Source organism: Cheilinus undulatus, linkage group 14 (assembly GCF_018320785.1).
Source record: "Cheilinus undulatus linkage group 14, ASM1832078v1, whole genome shotgun sequence".
NCBI classification, from domain to species: domain Eukaryota; kingdom Metazoa; phylum Chordata; class Actinopteri; order Labriformes; family Labridae; genus Cheilinus; species Cheilinus undulatus.
In genome coordinates this window covers 21,783,834-21,799,709 of record NC_054878.1, presented here as the reverse complement: position 1 = coordinate 21,799,709, position 15,876 = coordinate 21,783,834, and the positions used below count along the sequence as shown (strand labels likewise).

Genomic DNA, 15,876 nt, shown 5'->3' with positions numbered 1-15,876 from the left:
GCTGACCCATACACCACACACCCATAGTCTATGCACGATCGAATCATTGCTCTGTAAATCATCAACAAGGTTTCTCTGTCAGCCCCCCAATCAGTTCCTGCCAGACATCTTAAAACATTTATTATTTTTTCACATTTCACCACTGTTTTCTCTATATGTGTTTTCCATGTCACTCTTTCATCCATCCACACTCCCAGATATTTAAAACTCTTAACTCTTTCTAGATTATGACTGCTGACCATCAGCCCTTTATCCGACACTTTCTTTTTATTCCCAAACACCATGAACTTTGTTTTGTCTATAGAGATTTTAAATCCCCATTTTTTTGTCCAATCAACCACTTTATCCAGGCTTTCCTGTATTTTATTGAAAATGTGAGTGAGATTCCTTCCTCGCTTCCAAATAGTGCCATCATCTGCAAATAATGACAAACCAAGGTCTCTGCTCTCTGTACTAAATATGCCATTGATTAAAATGTTGAAGAGTACAGGGCTGATCACACTTCCCTGGGGGGTGCCATTCTCCACTTTTACCTCTCCAGATAACACACTACCAACTTTAACCTGTATTGTCCTGTTGCCTAAAAAATCCCTAATCCAGTTAAATAGTCTCCCTCTTACTCCTGCATCATGTAGGGTGATTAATAGTCCCTCTCTCCATAACATATCGTATGCTTTTTTAATGTCAATAAATACTGCGACAACTGCTTCTTTGTTTGCAATAGCTCTCCTTACATCTACATCTAAGCTCATGACTGAGTCCATTGTTGAATGACCCTGATACAAAGTATCTTCTTTTTTCCAGCATGTACACTAATCTGCATGTTATCATGCGCTCCATGATTTTACATACCACTGATGTCAGGGCTATTGGTTGATAAGAACTGGGGTCACTCGGCTTTTTCCCCGGTTTCAAAATTGGGATAATAACTGCGTGTTTCCATTCTCTGGGTAATTTGCCAGACTCCCACACACTGTTAATTAATGCTAGCAGCTCCTCTAAAACACAAACTCCTGCATGTTTGAAAAGTTGATACTCTAGTCCATCTCTACCTGGACTTGTGTCCTTGCCTTGGTTTATTGCTCTTTTTAGCTCATCTAATTTAAAATAATTATTAATAGCATCTGAGTTATCGTTATTTTCCTGCAGCTTACTAATTTGCCCTGTTATTACTTCTTTTCTTATTCTTTTGTTTCCCTCGCTTACATTGTCTGAGCTATGAACTTTTTGAAATTGCTTTACTAACACATCTGCTTTCTCCTTATTGTTTATAGCCTCCTCTCCACTATGACAAAGGACAGGCAGACAGCTCTGCTTGCATACTCCAGACATTCTATGAATTAAGTTCCAAATTTTCTTCGTAGAGGTCTCCGGCCCCAGTTTGCAACAAAAATCTCTCCAGCTTGTTTTCTTTGCCTCCTTTATGATCCTTCTGGCTCTGGCCCTCAACTTCTTATATTCAATTACATAGCTTTCTAATGGATATCTTTTTAGTTTCTTGTATGCTTTATTCCTGGCATGAACAGCTTTGTTGCACTCTTCATTCCACCACGGGACCATAGAGCCTCTTTTAGGGACCTTCTTCCTAGGGATCGTCTCTGCTGCTACTGACCATATGTATTTGGAGAATGATCTATTCCATTCCTCTATACCATGTTCACTATCTATCAAGCCTATTTTTTCATTTAATTTTTCCTCATACTTTATTCAATTTGCTTTCCTGAAATTAAATCCAATTGCTAGGTTTTCTGGTTCCTCAATCAAACCTTCCAAATTTGCTCCTTATAGGTACGTGATCACTCCCCATTGTACATTGGTCCATTACTTCCCATCCACTTACTGCTGCTAACTCTGCTGATACCATTGTGATCTCTATTGCAGATGAAATGGATTGCCCTTCCCTAAACCATGTTGGCTGACCATCATTCAACACTACCAGATTATTTTTATCCATAAACTCTTCTATCATATTTCCATTCCTGTCATTTTTCTGTTTTCCCCATAACTCATTATGAGCATTGAAGTCCCCTACCCAGACTGTTGGTGCACTAATTTTATCCATTACTTCCTGCAAATGCTTCCCTTCCAGATTACTACTAGGGTTATATAGGTTGATGATAGTGATTTTCCCTCTATTGGTCCATGCCTCAATAATTACACATTCCAAATCTGTCTCAACTTCTTTCCTGCTGTACTGTATTCCTATCTTAACAAAGGTAGCACAGCCCCCTTCTGTCCTGTTTCCTCTATCTTTCCTTTCACATTTATATCCATTGATTTTAAAATCCAAGTTTGGCTTTAACCATGTTTCTTGAACACAGATGATTTCTGGCTTTTCCTTGAATTCCTCTAATCTTTTCTTAAATTCCCGACCGTTTGCTGTTAGACTCCTGGCATTCCACTGTAAGATGCAGAACATTAGGAAAAGGAAGTTAATCCTCAACATAATCCCCATCTCTGCTGTCCATCTCTTCTTCATCACTTCCCAACAGTAATTCCTGTCCCTCATTTACAGTGTGTCCATCTTTATTTTGTGAGTAGGTAGCCTCCCATACCTCTTTTGGATCTACACCCTTAAATCCCAGCAGCTGCTCTGCTGCAGCAGTAATTTCTCTTGCCACATCTGATTTTTTGTTTTCAACCATTTTCACCCTTCACATTGCTTCAACCATAAATGCCAATAGCCTTTTCTTATTGACCACAACCATGACATCATCACTGTTTAACATTTCTCCTCCTTTGATAGGCTCTGCTCTGGTCTGCCCAACTCTGCTTGTGTTTTCCACCCTTCGTAGTGCTTCTGAATAAGACACTTTGTTCTCCTTCCTTATTTTCTGTACATTCTCAGCTTTTTGATAATGTGTACATCCCCTATAGGAAGCTGGGTGATTACCTCCACAGTTGCAACACTTAGCTGTTCCTCTGCATTCTTTCCCATCATGATCACCACCACACAATCTGCACCTTCTTCTCTCCCTGCACACAGCTGCAACATGCCCAAATCTTTGACATTTGAAACATCTCATTGGGGGCCTTTCATAGGTCTTTACAGAGTAGCTCATGTATCCCAGCATCACCTTTTTGGGGAGCTCTTCATCCTTAAATGTCAAAAGTATGGGAGTAAATCCTCTATCATTTATACCCATGCGCCTCACACCAGTTATATTCCCTCCTTTCAAACTCCTCAGCAGCTCTTCCTCTGACACATCATTTGAAATATTGTATATCACCCCTTTAGTTTCAGAGACAGAGCGTGGTTTGAACACTTCAACCCTTTTGTCCAGGATGTTTTTTTATTTTAAGTGCCTTTTCTTGCTGAGCCTCTGTCTTGCATATAATAGAAATCATTCGATTGCTCAGGACAGTAGCATGCATCACATCACCAATATTATCCTTCAACTCTTTTGTCAATTTCCGGGGACTGACAGAGAAGAACCCAGAGCCACTCTTGACTTTTATCAGGACTTTGAATCGCACCTCCTTGTCTTACTCAGCCCTCCTTACTTTAGCCTGCACATTATCAATATCATTATCCTGTGAGGTATCACCCCTAGCTGTGCGATCTCTTTTGGGTTGATTCCTACTCACAGTCTTTCATGTTTCCCCACTCCCACCCCTATAGTTTACGTCCTGAGTGGACATAACTTCCCCTGCTTTGGGAATGTGGCTTCAATTTCTCCCTTGTATCTGGGGACCTGCAGATCAGTCAGAAGCTGAGCTAGAATACCGTCGTACCAGGCCAATAGGCCGTCGGCCGATATCCCGCACCCAACTCCCCACTCAAACCACTGGCACCCCAATACACGATCCAAAATCCAAAATTATAGCCAGTTAGTCCGTTTGAATCCGTTAACAGCACTGCTTCAATTCACACTCCCGCCAACCAACGTTCTAACTTCCGCGTCTCCGTCACTTCCTCTTCCTTCTTCTTCTTCTTTTGCATTTTCCGGCAGTTTAGACGCATCTAGGCGTATTACTGCCATCCACAGGTGTGCGAAGCTATTTCATTACTTCCTCATATTCTAGAGTATAATCCTGTGGCATGTAAAAATTGAATAAGTGCTTTTGTAATCAGTTGGTGGTTCTCATATTGGCCAAGCAACGCTTTAACTGAAAAGCAAGAGATTCCCATTTCTGATAATTTTTTGAACAATGTGTTCCTCTCTTTTGTGTAGTTTCTACACTGAATTAGGGTGTGAGTAACTGTTTCTGGACTCCCAAAAGCACATAGTCCACTAGGGTGTTTCCCAACTGTGTGTAAATACGTGTTTAGCCCACAGTATCCCAGCCTCAATCTTGTTAACTTTACAACATCCTCTCGGTTTCCAGAAAAACAGAACAATTTCTTAACTGAAGGTTGAATACTAAAATAATGCCGCCCTCTTTTTTCCTTTTCCCAAGTTTCTTGCCACTCCTGCTCTAGCTCTTCTTTGACTTGACTTTTGTATTCTATCTTCCCATACAGAACCTTTATGTTAATGGACGTTTGCTTCAATGCTGATTTTGCTATGCTATCAGCAATTTCATTAGATAAAACCCCAGAATGGCCTGGAACCCACAATAGAATAACTTCACAGTTTAATTTTTCAATTCTAAATAAGGCCAATAATATTTCTCTAACAAGGTCAGGACGAGCTGACACTTTGCTCTGTTTTAAGGACATCAAAGCTGCAGCTGAGTCTGAACAAATAACTGTTTTTTTCTGGTTTGACTTCCTCTATCCAGTGTAATGCCCAGAGAATAGCCAACAATTCAGCTGTAAATGCAGACACACCATTACTAACTCTGTGACACATTCTTACGTCTAGTTGAGTCACATACACCCCAAAACCTGCCTCACCACTCTCTGGGTCTCTAGAACCATCAGTGAAAATCTTTAAATAGGATTTCATTGACACATTAATATACTTGTCAACCATTGTCCCAATGTCACTATTCTTATTTTGAGCCACAGATAAAAGTGACAGGTCAATTTCAGGCTCCTGCATAATCCAGTAAAGAACAGGAAGCCAACACATTTGTTCTGCAGTTGACTCCCTGTCTATTTCCATTTTCTCAATTTGATTCTTGATACCTTTCAAAAAAGGACGTTTCCTATTTTGTCCCTTGAAACAGACAATCAGATAAAGGATTATGTTTTTTGCTTTGTACTTTTAAACAGTACTGAGCTCCTAGTTTTATGCGTCGTAAGTGCAAAGGTATTTAACCCATCTCTACAAGCAAAGCCGGGACTGAAGAGGATCTAAAAGCTCCTGAACAGAGTCTTAAAGCCTTGGTTTGGACAGTGTCTAGTTTTTCTAAAAGTGTCTTGGCAGCAGAGCCATAGACAACACATCCGTAATCAAGCACAGATCTAATCATTGCTTGATAAATCATGTGCATGGTTCCTCTCTCTGCACCCCGGTCACAACCCCATAAACTTCTCATAACATTCAGAACTTCTTCACATTTTTCAATAAATTTCTTAATCTGACATGCCCAGGTAAGTTTTTCATCAAACCATACCCCTAAGAATTTAAATTCTTTAACCTATCTAGAGGGCAGCCATATATACGCAATTCAAGATCAGGCATTTTTTTCTTAAATCCAAATACAATATACTTGGATTTAGAGGCAGAAATCTTAAAGCCCCACTTATCTGCCCACTCCTCCACAGAGTTCAGAGCCTTTTGGATCTGACTGATGGTGTACTGGACATTTCTCCCTCTCTTCCATATTGCCCCATCATCAGCAAAAAGAGACAGTCCAAACCCCCTGCCAACGTTGCAGAAAATGTCATTGATCATAATGTTAAACAGCACTGGACTTATGACACTTCCTTGGGGAGCTCCTTTATCTATTTCAACAGTTTGAGAACATTTTCCACCCACTCTTACTTCAATGGTTCGGTTCAACAAAAAGTTCTTTATCCAATTAAACATTCTTCCTCTAATGCCCAAGTCATACAATTTGATTAACAGCCCTTCTCTCCATAAGGAATCATAGGCTTTTTCAATGTCCAAAAACACACTTACCACTATTTCCTTATTCATAAATGCTTTTTTGATATCGTAATCCAATACTAAGATAGGTTCCATTGTTGATCTGCTGAGCCTAAATCCACCCTCACTGTCAACTTCACATATTAAATATGAAGCCTTTTCCTGGAACTCATCCCACCTTGCCTTGAAGAAGTTATATTTGTTTGGTCTCTCCTCTGCTTCTATTCTCAGGTCTCTTCCAAATCTGCATAAAACAGGAAAATGGTCACTTCCAAGGGTATAACAGTATAGCACATCCCATTCTCCTACTCTGGCTAGATTTGATGAGGCAATTGACAAATCTATATGACTACAAGTGTTTTTCAATATATTATACCTTGTAGGCTTCCCATCATTAGTCACTACCAAATCAAACTTATCCAACAATTCCTCTATCACCACCCCATTACTATCTTTGGAGTTACTTCCCCACAAAGGACTGTCAGCATTAAAATCTCCAACCCATATTATTGGAGGTTTGAATTTTCCAAGAAATTCCTCCAAATCAGGCATCAATAGACGATTACAAGGATTGTAAAGATTAATCACTGTTATTTGACCCTGTGATGTCCAAATCTCCACAGCTACATATTCAAATTTTGATTCAGCATGTATTCTTCTGTACTGAAGACCCGATTTAACAAATACTGCGCATCCACCACCAGGCCTATCTGGCCTATCATGTCTTAGACTGACATATCCTGACACAATGAAATCTAAGCAAGGCTTTAACCAAGTCTCCTGAATGCAAAGCAATTCTGGTGTAGCTTTAAAAGCACCAACAAATCTCTTAAACTCTTGGCCATTTGCAATTAAACTCCTTGCGTTCCATCGTAGGATGTAAAACATTAGTATGTTAAGTATCATCAACCTCCAGAGACGACTCCTCCATTCTGTCGAGTTCCGTCACTGAACAGGTCCTGGATTGCTTTTCTGTCATGTACTCGTGTAGCTGCTCTGGCAATAACTCTTTTATGACAAGGAATCTCTCCGCAGCACCAACCACAATTTTAATAACATCTGATCTTCGGTTAAAACTTTTAGCTCCGACAAACACGTCAACCACAAATGACAAAAAGGATTCCCGAGTCATGATCAGCATATCGGGGGGGTCATCATCGGCACTGTGCGCAGAGAGGATTTACTCCTCAGATCTCCGTTTGGAGTATTGACAGAAACTCTATTATTTCTTTCAACGCGTTTCAGAGCCTCCGCATATGAAACTCGCTCCTGAACTCTGACGTTTTGGACTTCTTTGGCTTTAAGAAAAGACACACAACCACGATAATCCGCAGCATGATCGCCGCCGCAGTTGACACACTTTAAAGCCTGTGCATTACATGATTTCACATCATGCTCATCTCCACACTTCATACATTTACGTTTTCCTTTACACAAATCTGCCACATGTCCGAAGCTCTGGCATTTGTAACAACGTAGCGGCGGTCTGAAGTATTCTTTCACCTGCAAAGCCATACTTCCCAGGAAAACTTTAGAGGGCAGTGCTTCACTATCAAAAACCAACACAGGTGAATCCACACTTCCTCCATTCTTTGGCTTGAACCTCTTTACCTCCACCACGTTTCCTCCTTTTACATTATCCAGAATTTCTTGCTCAGTCATACCACTAAAGACTCCATAAATCACTCCCCTTGTTTTCTTTTTATTTCCAGGAACAATACACTCCACTTTGACTACCAGCTTTCCGACTTCCTTCGCGCTTTCGAACTGCTTTTGGTTTTTGCAACACACTCTGAGAAAACTGTTGGAGAGTATTTTGGCCTGGTATTCTCTACCTATCCTTCCTTCCAGAGCTGAAGTCACTTTTAAAGGATTTAGAGCCCTAAATCCTTCCTCTCCCTCTCTTTGGTCCTTTACTTTATACAACACGACAAATTCTTCGCTCTCTCTCACTTTCCTGATCTTATTGTCTCCTGACATTTCTGCTCTTTCACTTGAAGCATCTCTTTTTTGACTACCACGAACATACTCTATTGTCTTCCACCCCCCTCCCTCAACCCCTGCCCCCCCATTTGCAGCCATGGGCTACAAATTACTCCCAACCAACCCCATAATTAACCAACACAAATAAAAGAAAATAAAAGAAAATGTATGTTAATTGTTCTAATAATGGCCAAGAAAAGTAGAGACACCACCACTGAAAGCACTCAGCACACAGCGTCTATCACCATCCACGCGGACCGCCGTTTCTCCGTTATGACTCTCGACTCTCCGTCACTTCCTCACGCTCAGTGTACGTGGTGTACGCCTGCGCAATGAGGCCCGTGTTCTTCTTCTCTTGCAGGTGTTTCAACGCTTTGTTTGCATGTTACTGACATCCAGAGGTAGTATGAGGACAGGACAGAGGAGCCGAGTAATAGCTTTGAGAGTTCGGAGAAAAAAAGTCAAAAGCATAAAATATCATACAACACATGCTTTTGGGACGTTTCCTTAGTTCCTAGTAAAGGCTGTTCGTGACTTAAATAAGGTCTTTATTCAAAAATCAGATTTTACGGAGCCGTATGGCTGCCACTCTGTTTCATTAGTTTTCTTTTTTGTACCTTTGCAACTACATTTATTTAACCGCCTTTATGTTTAGCCCCTTCTTTTGTTTGAACCCCTTTATTTATGTTTAACTTTTACTTGCTTGCGTTATTTTATCAAATCCTCATTTTAGAGATTTTACTTCTCTTGTTGTTTTTATACCTCTTTACTTCTCTTTTTTTTGCTCACATCTTCTTAGACTTGTTCTCTCAACCTATGTAGCTGGGTTCCTGTGTAAGTTATGGTACCTATGATGTCATGGGATGCCTGTGTCCTAAAGGTCTATGATGTCTGCATGGTATCTCACTTGGAGCAAGTGCAGAGCCTCGGTCTGTCTAAGGTGGCGATGCTGTTTTGGAAGTGATGGCAATGTGATTGGATAGGTAAGATATGATGTGTCTGTGTTGACATGGTAGGTGGTGAGAACTGGTATGGAGGGGGTGGCTCTAGGATGCTAGAAATCACTGTTCAGCCTTCGGGGGATGTTGTGGGATTAAGCTGAACAAAACACCAGTGAAGGAGGGTTCCCACTTGGCAACCCATGGGAGGGCTGGCTTTTTGATTCCATCGGCCTGCACGGTTGATTTGTGGGGGCAAATAATATTTCACTTGGTTCAGGGAAAACATTAATGTGTGCAACAGGTCTGCAGTCAATGCATTACTACATGACTTTTCAATTTTCGCGTTGTTTTTGCCATGGATAATCTTTCACTCAAAATTTGGCGACAGGTCCTCGTCTTACAGTCTTTGATCTGAGTCCATGATTTTTTGTTAAATTCTTTGTTAAAACTGGGCAATAGGTCTGAGGTCATGACTCGAGTTTTGAGTTGTTTCTGTCACGGGTACATGTTCATGACTTTTCGGTTGAATTTTGAGTTCTCTGCCATCATCAGTTTTTTTGCTCAAATTTGGCAACAGGTCCACCACATTCATGATATTTGGGCAAATTTTGAGTCTTTCTGCCATCGTAAGTTATTCACTCTAATGGGAAACAGGTCTGTGGTCATGACTGGAATTTTGAGTTGTTTCTACGATAGTTACATGATCATGACTTTTTGGTCAAATTTGACTTGTTTCTACTATTGTTGATTTTTTTGCTGTTCTTTGGACACAGGTTCAAGTTAGCAACTTCTGGTAAAATTTTAAGTTGTCTCTGCCATTGTCATTTTTTTCCCCCAAAATCTGGTGACGTGTCTACAGTCATGACTTCTTGTTCAATTTTGAGTTGTTTCTTCCATCGACAATCTTTTTGCCCAAGTTTGGTGACAGGTTTCCTGTGTTAATAATTTTTTGTTGAATTTTGAGTTGTTTCTGTTATTCTTCGTTCAAATTTGCCGGCAGGTCTGCCATAGTCAGGGCTTTTTGGTCAAACTTGTGTTGTTTCATCGTTAATTCTTTGATTAATTTTAAATCAGGTCTGCAGTTATTGATTGTTGATCAAATTTATGCGTCATGTGGGTGGTCATTAACCTTGCAAAGCAGATGGATACGCCTGTTTCTGTGTTTCTCAGTGGCGAATCCATCTTGCAAAGCTCCTGTCTGAACCATTTGGGCCAGGTTAGAAAGTGAAAGGACCAATCAGCGCAGGGGCAGTACTTTCGGGTGCGGCGGAGTCGTGACGTAAGCAAGCAGTAACAAGAGGCCGGTGCAGATATGGCAGAAGACATTAGCGTGGATGCTGCTAAAGCGCCAGTTTTATCAGAAATGGATATTTCTTCGTTAAAAGAAGAACAAAGGACAGCATTGGGTTGTTTTCATTTAAAAAACAACAAAAGTCGTGTACTGACATGTCTACAGTTGCCATGATTCACGTTATGCAGTTTTCTAAGGATTTACTCCTCGGTAGCAGCTACGTCATGTGTTTTGTTGCTCTGAATTGTGCGTAAAGATGTGACAGACAGGATGTCCAGCCAATCATCCTCCAAGGATTTTTTTGTCCTCTGCCCTTTCCCAAACGCCGTGTATGAGAGGTTTTCCAGATGGATGTGTGAAACACATCCATAGGCGTGTCAGGTTAGGTGGTCATGACTTCTTCATACAATTTTTTGTCACATCAAAGAATCAAGTCATCACAACAAAGGGTCTCGCACTGACAGAAACTTGGTCCTGGCCTGAACACACTGCAACGCAAGCTGCACTCTCAGTGGATGCAGTGTTCTCACACGTTTCACTCTTCTGGTTGAGGAGGTTGCACCTCCTTTCCGAAAGCTTCCTTGTATGATCTCACACACATAGAAAAAAGGTTTATGCATGTCTGAGTTACTTTCACCCCTCTAAAAATATTTCCTCTAAACAGCTTTATATTGTTCGTAAGAAAAGATCAAAACAAAAATCAGTCAGAAAACTCAAGTTGCTGCCCATGTGGCATCTTTTACAATCTAGTTAAGTCAAATATGGTTAAACATTTTACACCAGGACACAAGCTGAACTGTTTGTTGAAGCAATGGAAACCATATACTGAATGTATGTCTGTTGCTTGATATGAATTAATGTGTAAATTCCAAGGTATATTTAATAATCAAATCACCATGAATTATAACTAGAAAAATCAAACATTAGGGCTATTTTATCTGCAAAGTGAAAACATGAAATGAGTGAATAAATAAAGGGCATGTCATCTGTCAGTTAATGGTTTATTTGAAGTAAAAGTAGAATTTGCTAATTGTTGGTGGTCTACTTGACAAGAAACAGAATTAAACATGATTGCAAAAGTGCTTAACTATTTGTCCATTACACAGGTTGATTTATTTCCACTGACTTTGACTTCATTGCATGAGTCTTATCACAACTAAAAACAGGGAAATATTGATTGTTAATTTCCTGTTTACTCTGTATTTAACGTGCAGATCTTTTTCTCTCATATATGCACCATGACTTCATCCAGAGGCTTGCGTTTCAAATCAGGCACTGTGGCGTCAGAAGCAGGATAACCAACAGGAAGTAGCATCAACAGCTTCTCATTGACCGGCCGCTTAAGAAGAACCCTGAGCTGAGGGCCACAGTTAAGAGGGGTCGATGTCACGGTCACAAGACCCACGTTCTGATTGGCAAATAAAAAGAAAGAACGGACATTAGACTTTAATTAGCAAATGAAAAATAATATTTCATTTTTCTTTAAAGTCTGGGTTGTCATAAGGCTTGGGTGGTTAAATAGCTGTATGCAGCATTAACTTAGCTTGGTAAGTTGTTGTTACTCCTTACCTGTAATGCTGCCAGCAGGATTCCACAGGAGATGGAGACACTGATTTCATTGTAGTAATGAGTCCTTTTTTTGCCATTCGGTAGAATCCCATAGGTTTGTTTGAAGATTAGTACCAGGTATGGTGCCACATCCAAGTAATCCTTAATCCAGTTTGTCCTGCAAGAGGTGGTAGGTAGTCAAGATGTCAGAAGAGGCATGGACATACATATACACTAATTAAAAAATACAGGGAACACATATTCATCTCAATTTAACTCCAAGTTAATCCCACTTCTGGGGTATCAACCTGTCCAATTAGGACTGCTATCTGCTCCTTTATGCAAGGAGGAATAGGAGGAACACTGCCAGAACCCTACTAAATGATGCCAAGCAGGCCATGTGCATGTTTCTGCTCAAACGGTCAGAAACAGACTCCATGAGGGTGGTATGAAGGGCCAACGTCCACAAGTGGGGGCCTGTGCTCGGAGCCCAGCAATGTGCAGCCCAGCTGGCATTTGCCAGAGAACACAAGAATTGGCAGATTCACCTCTGGTGCCCTCTGCTCTTCACAGATGACAGAGGTGAGAGAGTCTGGAGAGGCCATGGAGAATGTGCTGCTGCCTGCAAAATCCTCCGGCATGACCTGTTTGGCCAAGGGTCAGTGATGGTCTGGAGAGGCATATCCGGAAAGCCACACAGACCTCTGTGTGCTAGCCAGAGGTATCCTGACTGCCATGAGGTACCAGGATGAGGTCCTCAGACCCGTTGTCAGACCATACACTGGTGCAGTGGGCCCAGGTTCCTTTTGATGCATGACAATGCTTGGCCTCACGTCGCTGGAGTGTGTCAGCAGTTTCTGCATGATAAAGGCATTGATGCTATGGACTGGCCTGCCCGTTTCCCAGACATTGAGCACCTCTGGGACATCAGGTCTTTCATCCCATCCACGTCGCACCACAGACTGTCCAGGAGTTGACTGATGCCCTGATTCAGGTCTGGGAGGGGATCCCTCAGGAGACCATCTGTCGTCTCATCAGGAGCATGCCCAGACATTGTAGGAAGTGCATACAGGCATGTGGAGGCCATACACACTACTGAGCCTCATTTTGAGTTGTCTTGAGGAATTTCACATAAGTTGGATCAGCCTGTGATCTGATTTTTTCACTTTTACTTTGAGTATGATTCTGAATCCAGTCCTCCATGGGTTTATGATATTGGTTTCCAATGATCGTTCTTATGTTATTTTGTTCTCAACACATTCCACTATGGAATGAATGAAGATTTTCAACTGGAATATTTAATTCACCAAGATCTGGGATGTGTTTTTTAAATGCTCCCTTTATTTTTTCGAGCAGTGTATAATAATTAAGCTTATCGTTGGTTTCTAATGACTCAAAATGTTTGTGTTTTTAAGACAAAGCTTATGTAAGGAACTTCTGTTTTTTTTTTTTTCTAATTTGGCGACCCCTGTGAACAAAGAACTTCTTTTCTCTTTGCTAGTTGGTGTTCTTTTTGTGTGAAAGCAGTCTTTTATCATTACATGGTACTCATTAAAGAAATGTTAACATTTGTTTTGAATGTGTGCTCACCTTAATTTGGCCAGATCATTCACCCACTTGTCCCCCATCCTCTGACGGTAGTTAACTTCCTCCTCTTCTTCTACTATCTGTCTGATCTTGTGCTTCATCTCTGGGTCTGACACAACGACAAAGGTCCACGGCTCTGTGTGAGCTCCACTAGGAGCTGTGCCTGCACAAAGGAGAGAGAGGCAAAGCAAAAAGAAACCTAGCTGTAATTAGAAAAAATTTCTTAACTTCTTGATTTGTCTCTGTTTTATTGTAAAGCAGATTTAATCTAAACTTGCCTGCTGTAAGGATGACATTATCAATGACTTCTCTTGGGACCGGCTCAGGGCTGATGAATCGGACAGATCTTCTCTGGTTCAACAGAGTGTAGAAATCCTTGGATCTCTGCAGCATCGTCTCCTCAGGGTAACGAGGCGGAGAGAAGGGCACATGTTGACAGTCGTCCTCATTACTGTCCACCCAGTCACCGTCCTCTACAGGCATTAAAGGTATTACCAGGTTATAAGCCTCTGAGTCTAAGTAATATTCAATGAGGAAAAAAGACACCTTGTGCACTGTTATAATTGTTACCTAGCAAAGAATTTTAAACTTTGATGTAATACTCACTTTATCAAGCAATATCAATACCTGTTTCTGCCACAGACACAGATGTCCTGTGTAGTTCCTGATTTTTAAGTATCAAAAATTTGGTGGTACACTCCTGCAAAATGTAAAAAATGAGAAAGTACATTGCCAAGGTTGTGTAGTGTGTCTCCAGCTTTAGATGTATGCAGGAGTTTGCCTTTTTTATGGATTCATTCCTCTTCAATGGTCCTTTCCAATTAGATAAATGACTATTTTCTGGAGTTTCAATTATTTTCAAAACCATCAATTGCTAATTGTAAAGGTTGAAGGTAAGATGAATTCGGCTAAATATAGGAAACTCCTGGAGTCTGTAAGAAAATTGCAGCTTTGAAGAAGATTTATTTTCCAGCAAGAAAGAAAGTGAAGCATACAGCAAAGCTACACAGAAATGGTTTAAAGACAACATGGCGAATGTTCTGTAGTGACTGAGTCAAAGCCCAGACCACAATCCAAAAGAGAATTTGTTATTGGACTTTAAAAGGGTTGTTATCACACAATGCCCATAAAACCTGACAGAGATCGAGTAGTATTGCAAAGAAGAAAGGAGTAAAATTGCAGTGTCAAGATGTGCAAGCCTGACTTATCCACATGAACTGTGCTGTGATTGCAGCCAAAGGTGTGTCTAATAAATACTGCCTAGAAGAGGGTGAATATTTATGCAGTCTCTTATTTTACCTTGCATATTTTTGTTTAATGGACATTAGATTGTTGTAATCTGTTTTCACTTTGACATTAAAGAGGTTTTTCTTGTAACTTGTTTTGTCAAAAAAGGCGACAACTGATTCATCAATAAAATGGATAAAACATCCAAGGGGGCGAATGAGACCAAAACATTAACAGACCTTTAAAGTGAAAAGTAGGCCTCACATTAGTACAACATAGTGGGATAGAGCAGAAAAGGGATTGTGAAGGCAGGACACTGAAGTGTCTACAAGTAGGCTACCTCAAGTAACACACTCAGTTCCACCTCAAGTTTGGTAGAAATAAAAAAATTAAAGGAATGTTTTTCAGGTGAACAAGTTTAAACATGTTCATTTAAAACCCAGTAGAAATGTTACACTTGTCCATTAAACAATAGGCAACTAACACTTTGACTAAAATCTAATCACAGTAGCCTATTGTGTTAAAAAAAAAAAGTGACAAGACGTTATAGCAAGATGGCCTGCGTGGGCTATATGCCACAGGCCTTAAACCATTATCATCAAGCAAAGGATTAAAAAATAAATTAAAAAAAAAAAGAAGAAAAAACGGTTCAATAAACCGTTGAATACTCGCTGCACGTGCGCGTCTTCAATGCACAAATACACTTAGTTGAACTAAAAACGTAAGCTCATGGGCTGTAAGGAAAACTAACTTTCCACTCAGCTCTTACCGTCTTCTTTGGCTGTGATATCTGTGTCGTCCTGTAAGTCCTGGTCCACCCACGGTCTGAATTCTTTATCTTTTAACGCCCCCTCACTTTTTCTCTCTGAGGTAGAAGTGGTCTCACTCTGATGTGATTTCAACAACATGAAGCCCAAAACCAAGCACAAAACCACGGCCAGGACTGGCGTGAGGACGGACAAAAGAGCCATGACGAGTGTAGGCCACGAGCCCCCGAGGTGAGCTGACCTGCTGTTATGTAACACGAGCACGCTCTCCTGTGTGGGATCTGTTAAACCTGACTGCTCCTTGGAGAGCGTCTGTTTTCCGCAGAGATGAACTGATCTGTTTCATGACTAAACCTGATAACAGTACAGGAGGACAATGTAAAAAAAAAAGAACACATTCAAGTTAATATTCTACATCTTCCTATATCAATGACTTGTCACTGTGGGTCTGAAGTTCATCCTCATTTACTTCATTCTTCTTCACTTAGCTGCACTAAAGCCCAAACAGTTATCTTCATCAACTTTTATTTTCACTCTTAAAAACTTAAACT

The 15,876-nt window shown here is 40.6% G+C and overlaps 1 protein-coding gene across 1 annotated transcript; it reads right to left on the bottom strand.

Annotated features, from left to right (window-relative positions):
* Positions 1-11,183: 11,183 nt before the first annotated feature.
* Positions 11,184-15,591, bottom strand: iyd (iodotyrosine deiodinase). The gene is made up of 5 exons (XM_041805648.1): positions 15,328-15,591; positions 13,610-13,804; positions 13,335-13,494; positions 11,766-11,922; positions 11,184-11,604 (listed from the first exon to the last, which is right to left on the bottom strand). The coding sequence occupies exons 1-5, from the start codon at positions 15,527-15,529 to the stop codon at positions 11,422-11,424; spliced, it is 897 nt and encodes a 298-aa protein (XP_041661582.1). The 5' UTR covers positions 15,530-15,591; the 3' UTR covers positions 11,184-11,421.
* Between the last annotated feature and the right edge of the window lie 285 nt (positions 15,592-15,876).

What these genes read in the sequence shown, in the direction of transcription:
- iyd (XM_041805648.1), bottom strand. Translation starts at nt 15,529, where the DNA reads ATGGCTCTTTTGTCCGTCCTCACGCCAGTCCTGGCCGTGGTTTTGTGC. An exon ending in TAATGTCATCCTTACAGCAG is followed by an intron (nt 13,495 to 13,609) that starts GCAAGTTTAGAT and finishes TCCTTTGTGCAG; the next exon opens with GCACAGCTCCTAGTGGAGCT. An exon ending in AATGATCTGGCCAAATTAAG is followed by an intron (nt 11,923 to 13,334) that starts GTGAGCACACAT and finishes CACCTCTTGCAG; the next exon opens with GACAAACTGGATTAAGGATT.